Below are 12,413 nucleotides of genomic sequence, written 5' to 3'. Positions count from 1 at the left end.
TAACAAACACATATTTTAAAAACACGAGCAACAAACATGACACTCCGAACACATATTTTGAATTTGCGCCCCTCGGATGAGCAGTCATGAGCTGCCACTGTGTTTGGACATAAATGTTTGTTGGCAGTGTCGGAACACAGCAACCATACATACATCCACCCACCCTTTCCTACTTTTTTATCCCCATTAAACCAAAACAGTCTCATTAGACATAATGTTTTGATTCTCTTGTTAATGTGACATCACAAAGCCCCGGCCACAGCCACTAGTTGACTGGTTAATTTTACCCAAAAGCTTTTCTTAACGTGTTTGTAGCACCTTGTAGCTAATGTGGCTAAAGATACCATTGTTTTAGACTGGTGGTCACCAACCCTGTTCCTGGAGATCTACTTTCCTAAAAGTTCACCTCCGACCTAGTCTCAGCCTCAGACGTCACGCCCACAAACTGTTGGATGAACGTCTGATGTTTTTTGTGCACTTTTCTGGAAACCCTGTGAGAATGTCTAAAGTCGTCTTTTGATTGGTTGAAATAAACCGGATTTTCAGGAGTGTCACGATTAGTTTCGGTCCCTGGAAAACAAAGCTCTGACGTTCCATTGAGGAAGAGAATCAGTCGTGTGTGTATTTCCACTGACTGCGTTCCGAATCCGTCACAGCTCCGGCCATCCGCAGCCCTCCGGCACAAATACGCAGAGCTTCTATTTTTGACGGATGCCGGACAGCTCCGCAGGGCGGAGCCATGAATTTATCGCGTGATCATACCTGAATTCACGAGATCTCGTGTTGGGATCTCAGCTGGTTTGTTATAACGTCATACTTCAACGTCATAATGGGCGGAGACAGAACTAGATATCGCGCGATCTTCATGTGAATTTGCGAGAACTCACGGGTCCTCGTCACTTCAGAATGCAGCCGCTCTGCAACAAATACGGATCCGGTGGGTATTGACGGACGGCCGAGTGCGGAGCCGTAACGCAGCGCAGCCGATCTGCAGCCGCTCCGCAGTCGGTGGAAATCCAGGGTAAGACAGAAACCGAAAATTCTTGGCCCAGCATCATATGTCCAAATTTCAGTCAAAACCGTTCTATTTTATCATAAACAATCTGAAAACAGGGCTTTAAGTGTAAAATACAGAACTTGTCCTTTAAGCAAAACAGGAATGCTTTGATTTGAAAAACATTGCTTTTTTGAAATAGTATAGGAACAAAACCGTGTGTGTATATACCTCTGTGGTCGAAAGTCTTTTGTCACCATTGTCACTGCCAATCCCTGAGTCAGGACCATGATTTTTACTAGGATAAAAATCTTCCATGCTAGACAAACAAAAAGATACGAAAACACACAACATCAGTATCCATCACAGTACAACATCAGTACCACTGCTTTACAAAATTCCTTTAGCAAGTTAGATGCAAAAAAATAGATAATCAAGATACTCATTTGGAAAGACACAGAATAGCATAAATATTGAATATTGTTAAAAAAATTAAGATTAAAGTTCCAAAGGCTGGACCAATAGGCAACGTCTTTCTCCCTTTACCACCCAACCCTAAAAGAGAGGCGGAAAGTTTTCTTTGCATGTACTGTATTTAATGTAAACATGCAAATCACTGTTGTCTGATCTTTACAAGCAACTGTACAAACATTTCATGGGACTTTGATATGTATAAATAGATAGCTGCTGTAATATATGTATTGAGGTAAGATGACGTTATCGTGATGATGTAATGCAAGAACATGACTACCTGTCTGTCAGCTGCTGAGGTAAACAGCGTTTTCCAAGAGAGGGCAGGTCGAGTGTGTCTGGTTTTTTATCTAGGCGACACGCCTGCAGGTTTAAATACTTAAAGATGTGAATCTTTCCTTTAAGACAGATCTAAAAACAAAAAAGAGACATAAAAATTATTATTGATCAAGAACAGAAATAACATAGATGAACAACTACACTTAGCACCATTTTTTTTTTACAATTTGAAGTATTTCCTATTGAAACACAATGTCATAAATCATATTTTTATTAAGTGCTTTAATCACCCATTTACTTTGCCAAATAAACGTGTACTTGTCTATCTTACTCTCATATATCTGTCATAATAACAACCTTCTTTAAGTAATAAGCAACTTGATAACTGCAGTCCGTTTGTCTGCACGTAAAAGCGTTTTACATGTTTTCGGTCTGGGAGCGATGCCAAAGTGCATTTCCAAAGAAGAACGGCATAAAACCATAGAACATTCCAAGCAAATCTGAAACAAGGTTAATTTCCATGTCAGGGCAAGAAGGAGGAGGTTTTGGCCTAATAATATAACATAACTGACACAAACAAACTGTAAAACTGAACACCAAACCCTATGCAACCACAACATTGATTAGCAGCTACGCTCATTTCTTTCCATCTGTTTTCCACCTCATATTAGGATGGGGGCAGATGGAGTAATGCAACTTTACCACAGGATGTCTGTAACAATAAATGGCCAATTCACAGGGGATTAGAGTAAAACTAATACAAGTAGGTAGGGGTAACTCGATTACGCATTGCTGTCACCTCCATGTCATCACCTGTGGATATCACATGGAACATAACATATGGCCATTGTATGGGTATATATAATTAGTTAATCGTTCAACGGGACCTAGTGTATATATAATGCACACACATATTTATACAGTGAGGAAAATACATATATGAACACCCTGCTATTTTGCAAGTTCTCCCAATTAGAAATCATGGAGGTGTCTGAAATTGTCATCGCAGGTGCATGTCCACTGTGAGAGACATAATCTAAAAAAAATGCAGAAATCACAATGTATGATGTTTTAACTATTTATTTGTATGATACAGCTGCAAATAAGTATTTGAACACCTGTCTATCAGCTAGAATTCTGACCTAAGGTCGTTAGCTTTATAAAGACACCTGTCCATCCCATACAATCAGTAAGAATCCAACTACTAACATGGCCAAGACCAAAGAGCTGTCCAAAGACACTAGAGACAAAACTGTACACCTACACAAGGCTGGAAAAGGCTACGGGGAAATTGCCAAGCAGCTATGTGAAAAAAGTTCCACTGTTGGAGCAATCATTAGAAAATGAAAGAAGCTAAACATGACTGTCAATCTCCCTCGGACTGGGGCTCCATGCGAGATCTCACCTCGTGGGGTCTCAATGATCCAAAGAAAGGTGAGAAATCAGCCCAGACCTACACGGGAGGAACTGGTCAATGACCTAAAAAAGCTGGAATCACCGTTTCCAAGGTTACTGTTGGTAATACACTAAGACGTCATGGTTTAAAATCATACATGGCACGGAAGGTTCCCCTGCTTAAACCAGCACATGTCCAGGCCCGTCTTAAGATTGCCAATGACCATTTGAATGATCCAGAGGAGTCATGGGAGAAAGTCATGTGGTCAGATGAGACCAAAATAGAACAAATTCCACTAAACGTGTTTGGAGGAAGAAGAATGATGAGTACCATCCCAAGAACACCATCTCTACTGTGAAGCATGGGGGTGGTAGCATCGTGCTTTGGGGGTGTTCTTCTACACATGGGACATGGCGACTGCACTGTATTAAGGAGAGGATGACCGGAAAGGAGAGGAAAAAAAACCCTGCAGTGTGTGCAAACCTTGTGAAAAACTACAGGAAACGTTTGACCTCTGTAATTGCAAACAAATGCTACTGTACCAAATATTAACATTGATTCTCTCAGGTGTTCAAATACTTATTTGCAGCTGTATCATACAAATAGTTTTAAAAATCATACATTGTGATTTCTGCGATTTTTTTTTTTTTTAGATTATGTCTCTCACAGTGGACATGCACCTACGATGACAATTTCAGACCCCTCCATGATTTCTAAAGGGCTCGTTATAGTCGTGCGTAGGTCCTACGGCGTAGGACTATAAATCGGGCTTAAGTGGGAGAACTTGGAAAATAGCAGGGTGTTCAAATACTTATTTTCCTCACTGTACATAAAACTTTATATAAAACTTCTTAAAAAAAAATTTGGTTCCAATACCAAATACAATGATGTATTTTTAGAGCACAAACGTAGCACAATCGAAAAAGAATAGTTTTTGGGTGAACTTGAAGCATGCAGGAGGCTGAGTGACGTCATCACCATAATTCAATGTCAAATATTATAAAAACCGAAGCAGCACAAACGAAATTTTTACCTGCACAAACCAGCACAAACGAAGCACAAACGTTTAAGACTATTTTGGGTAAATTTGGAGCATGTTGGGGGGCTACATGACCTCAGTATGACCTATAAATGTTCTTTTAATATCTAAAAAACCAAAGCAGCACAAATGAAAATTTTTGCGGCACAGACCAGCACAAACGGAGCACAAACGATTGAGCATATTTTGCCGACGTTTTACGTTGGGTGGGGGGCCAACTTCACGCACGTTGTGGACGCTACTATATGCATTTTGAAATTGAGGGGTGAGCTGTTGGTTGCAATCTCATCACTAGATGCTGCTAAAATGTACACACACCACCTTTAAATAACACTTCAAATGTCCCATATAATCTAAATATACAGAAAGAATAAAGGGTCTTGTGGTGTCAATCATGGCCTAAATTTCACCCCATTTTTACAATCCGGTATTTTAAATTTAAAAAAGCCAATAAAGACCATGTGTGGCATAAACCTGAAGTAGAAAGATTCATGCAGTTACCATTGTCAACCACTTGGTGGTGTCAACAGACAATACTTAAGAATAGGCCATACAAACACATAAGCAACTCCATAGACATACAGTACAGAGGGTGCTTCTCAATTCTTATTTGTGCATCCTAGTTTCCTTTTCTCACGAGGACAGAGTCATTAAAGTGGGAACTGAAATGGTATATCCTTACTCTCTGTATAAAGTTAATTCCCTATGATCAAAAATCAAGAGCAAAAATATTTAACAAGAACAAATACCTTAAACAGATTACAGTTCATAGCCTCACCACATTAAAGTGCTGTTAAATTAATATGATGTCTATACAAAAATATTAAATATACTGTCTGAAACAAGTCTACGTTCACAATAACTGAATGATTAATACTAGCATTTATGTGCGTTTTAATATGATGTGAAGATGTGATGGTGAGGTTTAGACGATGTGAAGGGGGAGGGAGGGGATTTTTAAGTGTGTCGGTTTAGTCGATAATGACACACTTGGGTATCGAATTGCTCATCATGACTCTTCAGGAAGCCTCCTTAGTGAGATGCTTTGAAAGGTGCCGGACCACGATCGTAGGAGCGAGAAAACAAGGACACATATTGAGAAGCACCCACATGACAAATGAGTGCAGACACACCTGTGCGGGTGGAGACTGCATGGGATTGTTGTCAAGAACGATGTGCTGTAACTGCTTGAGTTTGCGATAAGATGGAGGAATTTCAGTGATCTTATTACAAGAGAAATCCAACCTGATCAATGGCAGATCGGACAGTTCTGTGAGAGTAAAAAACAAGAAAACTTGTGAATATAAACTCAATATCTGCACAAGCATGCACAAAACATTTATTATATGGACATGCAGGGAGTTGATGGAGATGAACTCTCTGAGGATTCTGTATGGATCTACTATAATAACTAAACAATATAGTTCACTAAATATGCAGATGTGCATATTACTTCTTATTCAGGTTGAGCTTTTGAATTTTTATGTGACTGACATTTTTGTTGATGTATGTCTGTGTTTGTATCTGTACCATCTGGCATCACTTGAAGGCAGTTTCTTCGTACGTTGAGCTCTCGTAATGCAAGGAGCTTCCCCATCTGAGTAGGAAGCACCTGGATCTCATTACAGCTGATGTCCTGATCAGAGAAATAAAACACAACAAACAAATAGTTTACAATGGATTCTAGATTGGTCTATGACTAGCATAATAATATCACCTGAATTATACTGGCCTCTGTACCCAATCACTGCTTGTTATCCATTCAAATACAGACATGTGACCCTGTCTATGAAATCCAAGCTAAAGTCTCAATCTAAATATGAGATATAGAGCATCAAAGTTTGATTTAAATCACCTTTAATTTCAATCTTGACATGCCTTTAATCACTCAATACTTCAGCTATCTTACTTATTCTTGTAAGGTTATATTTTTTTCAGAATGTTCTTTACATTATGTAGGATGGTTTATGTAAGTTTTCACTGACTTAGTTTTCACATGCAAGGTCACATACTGTATATGTAAACCGTTCTGATGTGCATCTTACATACAGTGAATGCATATAACTATGTATATCATAAATGTTTGTATTTACATTTATGCATTTGGCAGACGCTTTTACTCAAAGCGACTTACATGGTATAATTTTTTTAACAGTATCTGTGTTCCCTGGGTTTGAACGTTAACGTTTTGCACATCCAACACAATGCACTTCCACTAGGCTATACAGGAACCCTGTTCAAGTTATTATGTATTAAATAAATGATAACTTATGTACTGTGCAGTGAGTGTATTGCGGTTCCATATATTATGTATATTGTCTTCTTACTGCATGACTGCAATGTTGTTCTTATTCTTATTCCATACAGGGTTCCCACACCTTAGTTAACTTCAAATTCAAGGACCTTTCAATGACTTTCCAGGTCCAATACCCTCAAATTCATGGACTAAATATGGGGACACATTTCAAGTGAGAGCAAGGTTACATCGTGTTTTAAGATACATTATTACAGTTCCCTTTCGAATGGGAACTTGCGCTGCGTCACTGTGGTGACACTTTGGGGACGCCTCCAGGGGTAAGTGCGTCTGAATGTGTATATCAAATTCAACCAATGGTAAGGCTTAACGACAAAGACAGGGTGACACGGAAGCCAGGAAGTCGCTATCTGAAATACTGCCAAAGACATTGCTTTGACGCAGGGAGTATGGAAAGGGAGACGCAGCGCCTCGTTCCCTTCTCAGGGAAGAACAGTTACATGCGTAACCTGAGACGTTTTCATGTGTCAAACACAATTATGCAAAAAAGCATTTTGGTATGAATCAACATTCGCATCCAGAAGATATAAGCATTTAAAGCGAACAGTTTATCACGTGTTCTTAAAAAATCTATAATTTTTATGATATTATCCCGCACTACACAGGTAATAATATGGATTTTTTCCCCAGAAAACCTCTTGCCTAAAATAGATTCAATCACTTTCAATGAGCTGTTTCTATATATGTATGTAATCAAAAAAAAACTTCCAAGGGCCTTGAATTTTTCCCCCAGATTCACAAACTTTCTAGGATTTCAAGACATGTATATATCATGCACACTGACCAGTTCCATGAGGTCTTTCGCCTTGCCGATCTCATCGGGAACAGACAGGAGTTTGTTGTTACTGACCACCAGCACTCTCAGAGGAAGGTTGAAGAGATACTTGGGGAGAACGGACAACTGATTTCGACTGAAAACATCAAAACAAAAGGATTAACATTAGCCCGTATATTCATAATTTGTTCATGCTGGTCTTCAAAAAGAAATACTTAAAGGAACATTATGTAAGAAATGTATATCGATTAATCATAAAATGGTCCTGATATGTCAGTAGACATTAAGAAATCGTTTTCATTTCAAATACTTATATCACTCACAACAGTGGTATGGCCAGGATATTGTCATTTAATAATAATAATAAGTTTATTTGAACATGTAATAAAAATACAAAAGTATACATATATATAATAATAAAGTATTTTATACTATGTATACGTACATACAAAACAAAAAATAAAAATAAAAATGACAGATAAATAAGGACATGTACTTCTCAGCACTTTCAACCAAAATTATTATAAATAATAAATAATCCAAAAAAATACAAAAACACAAATAAATTCCCATGTTCAAAAGGAGTAGGAAGAGGTTCATAAACTTTTCAAATCCCACCCCCTTTCTCTAGTTTTATCAACTTTACTTACAGTTACAGTTACTTACAGTTACTTACAGTTTTTTTTACTTACAGTTTTTTGTTTTGGCCACCAGTTGTGTGATTGCAGTACCAGTTTTGGCCACAATCCTACATACTGTTCCTTCAAAGTCTTGGGAAACTACTTCAATATTCAATATTAATCCAAGAGACTTAAAATGTCAGAAAAACACTCATGGCACTACGTTCTGTATATGTTACATGGTGCTCAATGTATTGGAATAATATGATCTATAGGTATAAACATAATAAGCTTTCATTCTGTAATTGTAACTATATTTATAGCTAACTGACTTTAACAAATATTACTTGATTAATAAATATGTTACAGATCATATTAATGTCCATTCAAATAGATACTGTATGTACATCAAGTAGTTATTTATGCATGACAAGCACAATTTAATTATTTATGTTGACAAGAAATAGGGGTGAGGTGGAGGAAATGCTCATACTGGAGGGCATTTCATTGGATTGATCTCTCTAGTGCAAGATGAGTCATGATAAATTTGTGTCCATTACTTTGGGCATTATATTTTTGCTAAAAAACAGTAAACTAAAGTTGAAGAAAATGTTTCCCTAAACTTTGTCAGCTTCAAAAAAGTCTACAAATTGTATTCTGCATGCATGCTAAGATATAAATCACTGAAGCTCTAGAGCTCATGCTCTTCTTCTTTTATTATTGATGCACACCCTCACTCGCTCCACATTTTAGCTCCTCTCCACAGCAGCACTCCTGCTTCACTTTCAAATTCTCTCTAAAGATATCAATCTGGTTGTAAATCTCGACCCTGTCAAATCTCTTTCCACCCTTTCTGAGAAACAACTGCCTGCTCCTCTCTCCATCAGCAGAGACCGGGCCAATCACTGAGTGCATCAGCAAAAAACCTAATCTGTACTAAAGGATTCATAAAAACGGCCTTTATGGATGGTTTCCCGAAACAGATTAATGTCATCCAAGACTAATGGTGTGTTTCACTGAGAATCACTACTGACATTACAACTTATCCCAAAACTCGGTTTATATAGCGCTAATAGGTCTAGAGAGATAAATGTGTAAATTCGGACTTTTAAGAGTTTGTGTTTCTCAATAGTTGGAATATACTAGAAAGAGAGAAGGGTCAACAGATTAAACAAACTACCATCAGGTCAGCACTGTTGAAAATCAGTATGCAATACAGATCTGTAAATAAGATATTCAGATGACAAACTAAATGTGCAATATACAATCTGAGCTTACAAAACCAAGTTTTATTCAAAAACATAATCTTCATCACAAAATAAAACTAGGCAATCATAAGTAACATTGATATAGGATAGTGAATTCAAATATGGGTAGATCATATATTAGCCTTACCTGATGTTCAGGTAGGTAAGCATCTGTAGGTTAATAATGCCCTCTGGAATGACCTTTATGCAGTTGTGATATAGGTTTAATGACTCCAGGGGTGCAAACATACAAACTTCTGGAGGGATTTCACAAAAACGATTTCTTGATAAATCTGTCCAGAAAAAACAAAAACAAAATCAAGTTAGTTAAAGGCAGTAGAAGAATTCAACATGCAAATTTTAAACAGAAAGAGACAGAAATATATGCATGCATACATACAGTATATACATTTATTACTACTGTATTGATTACACTTAATATGCATGCATTTACTGCATTTTTAAACATGCACAACAAAGTGTTATGGGCTCACTGTTGTTAGGATTGGTCTACAGGGAGAGTGATTGAAAATGTGTCAAAGTGCTTAATCAGTGTCACTTATAAGAGTTTAGCACCCCTTCATAGTAAAGTAGGGTTGTGCCGATAAACAATACAATCATTGAGACCATAGACTGTAAAAAAAGATGGACGAAGCCTGTTCGCTCTCTTGCATTGGTGAAAAGTGAAGCCGCCAGTTTCCCGATATTGCGCTGACATCTTGGGTCTTGAGTCTGCGCAGTAGCGATTTCGGGACCAGTCATGCGCAGTAGAGAGCAGGAAGTGAAGCCGCGAAATCAAAACCCTGCCCTCGCTCTCGTAGAATGCGCATATCACACGATATAACAGCTGTCAATCATGACGTGACGCCACTGTTTTTATATCATTAAATAACTAACTAAACACAAACCTATTTTAAAAACAAATATCAGCGTGATAAAAACTACAGTGAATGACAGAAACCAGCTCGGGAAAAAAGATAATTGAAGTGTAATTAATTTTTTTTGTTGGTCTCAAGTCCCATTGAATAACATGGGGAGGCGGGGTTTATGACCTTTACTGGGACTAGTCACTGGGGGGCGATCGAGACGTTTTAGCTTCACTTTTCAGGGCTTGTGCGGCACGCTTGGTTGAGACATACAGTAGATAGCAGGCCTTTATGACGAGAGTTGACACTGCCCATTATAGTTTAAAACTATTACTATAATTATCATAGTTTGATATTAACATGTGCATTGCGTGCTTTTCCTCACATGAAAGGGGTTTGTGGGCTTCACTTTGCGCAAGCAAAAGCACAGATTCTTTCTCAAACCTGAACTTGTAATGCGCGCATCTTGGAGTCTTGCTGGGACCTGAACGCGCACGGCGTGAACTCCTTTTTATGCACCTGAACTTGTAATGCGCATGACATGGACTCTTCCTCGCACCGGAGCTTGTAATACGCACGGCTCTTATATTTCCTTGCACTAGAGAGATTGTTAGGCATGCAGGGGTTAAAAACTAGCGAGTGTGTTGTTCCCACTCTTAATTTTTTCCATGGCTGTAGCTCTGTGTAATAGCGTTGTATTGGAGACTTTTCTTTGGTGAGCAATTCTTTAATCCCAACAATAGACTCTTATATGTAAATCAAAACACCTTTCTTAAATAGCCAAAGGCTAAGATTTCCTACAAAAACTACATGTATTGTAGTAAACAAGCAATTAGGTGGTCAGTAAATGGTTTGTAATTGTTAACAACAACCCAAAGAGTATAAGTTTGCCAACACTACTATTCATACATTACGCACATTATTGTGATTCTGACCCAAATCAACACATCAAATCTCATATCCTTTCATTGTTTGCTTTTATTACCCTTCAACTATTTTTTTTCACAAAAGACTGCAAAACACTGCAAGGAGCCAAAAAACTTCAAACGAAAAATTTGTTTTGTTATATTTGATTTACTGTAAACAAACACATTAGCTGCTTTGATTGAATTAATTTAATGTATTATAAAAAATGTAAGAACTTGTTCATTTTTACAGTCATCTAATTATCAGAAAAGCTAAAATACATAAAGTGTGTCTGAGCCGATGGTGTAGTGGGCAGCGCTCCAACATGTGGTGCTTTCGCACTTTCGGCGACCCGAGTTCGATTCCCGACTCGTGGGCATTTGCCGATCCCATACCCTCTCTCTCCTCCCTGTACTTTCCTGTCCTCTCCTCTATCACTGTTTAAATAAAGGCAAAAATGGCAAAAAATAAACCTTTAAAAAAATACGTAAAGTGTTTGGTTGAGCGAAAAAACACATGCATGTGGGTATATGATCAGGATACCACCATCTTCAGAGTATTGAATCCAAAGTATTGTGTTGAATTCAGTTTGCCCCAATATTTATGTCAAGTTCAGACCATCAACCCACAAGAACAGAAACAAGTAAAAAAAATCAGAACTGGGCTGCTTTTGCCATGGTGTTGCCATGGAAGCAGACATAAATGGAGAACGAAAGGCATATTGCTAACTTCCTCTGTAGCTCACATCCACATCCTCTTTAACAAAAAGAAAGCAGGTCTGTTCATGTGTGAATTGGAGAGATATAAATGGGTGTGACCACACAAACTAAAGCAGCATGAGCATTGATAAATGCCAGACTGATTTTGAGTACATACATGTACTTTAAGAGATTAAATGTATTCATAATTAGGGGCTTGTCACTTTTCAACCAATAAAAAGCAGAGAAAACCAAAAAAGTCCCAAATGGACTCTGCAGGAATTGTTGTGAAACCTGAAGTTGTAATGCCTGGCAACTGTAAACCCAAAACTGTGCTGACTCCACCTATAAAATTCCTCCTGTACAACCTTCAGTTCGCTGGTAAGAGTTAGAAGCAGTTATGCTGATTCAGCAGCGCAACACAAACACACAATGACAATGGTGGAGATGGGCACCATCTAACAGGACCTGAAGTGGGAGACCCCTTAGACTCCATCGTCAAAAAAGGTCACCAGAGATTATAATTCTCACGCCAACTGAGGAAGTTCAATCTACCCAGGAGCTGATAAAACACTGCTGTGATTGAGTCAGTCTTGTGTACATCTATTACAGTCTGGTTTGGTTCAGCCACCAAATCATAAGACATACTGTAAGTACACTGCAACGGACGGTTCAAACAGCTGAGAGGATTATTGGTCTGCCCCTGCCCGATTTCCAACTTCAGGGTAAAGAAACAGGCAGTTAACATCATCGAAGACTCCTCCCACCCTGACTACAACCAGTTTGCACTTCGATATAGATCACTGTG

General features: G+C 38.2%; 1 protein-coding gene across 4 annotated transcripts in view; it reads right to left on the bottom strand.

Annotated features, from left to right (window-relative positions):
• Positions 1 to 12,413, bottom strand: part of lrch2 (leucine-rich repeats and calponin homology (CH) domain containing 2) — a 104,389-nt gene that overhangs the window by 74,346 nt on the left and 17,630 nt on the right. For all 4 annotated transcript variants that reach the window (XM_055199743.2, XM_055199744.2, XM_055199745.2 and 1 more), the window contains exons 2-7: positions 9,284 to 9,428; positions 7,278 to 7,404; positions 5,710 to 5,815; positions 5,313 to 5,449; positions 1,746 to 1,876; positions 1,226 to 1,313 (exon numbers count right to left, since the gene is read on the bottom strand). In XM_055199743.2, the coding sequence (XP_055055718.2) occupies positions 1,226 to 1,313; positions 1,746 to 1,876; positions 5,313 to 5,449; positions 5,710 to 5,815; positions 7,278 to 7,404; positions 9,284 to 9,428 (734 nt within the window). The remainder of the gene's footprint in view (positions 1 to 1,225; positions 1,314 to 1,745; positions 1,877 to 5,312; positions 5,450 to 5,709; positions 5,816 to 7,277; positions 7,405 to 9,283; positions 9,429 to 12,413) is intronic.

Source organism: Misgurnus anguillicaudatus, chromosome 22 (genome assembly GCF_027580225.2).
Source record: "Misgurnus anguillicaudatus chromosome 22, ASM2758022v2, whole genome shotgun sequence".
NCBI lineage: Eukaryota > Metazoa > Chordata > Actinopteri > Cypriniformes > Cobitidae > Misgurnus > Misgurnus anguillicaudatus.
This window is presented reverse-complemented; position numbering and strand designations above follow the sequence as displayed.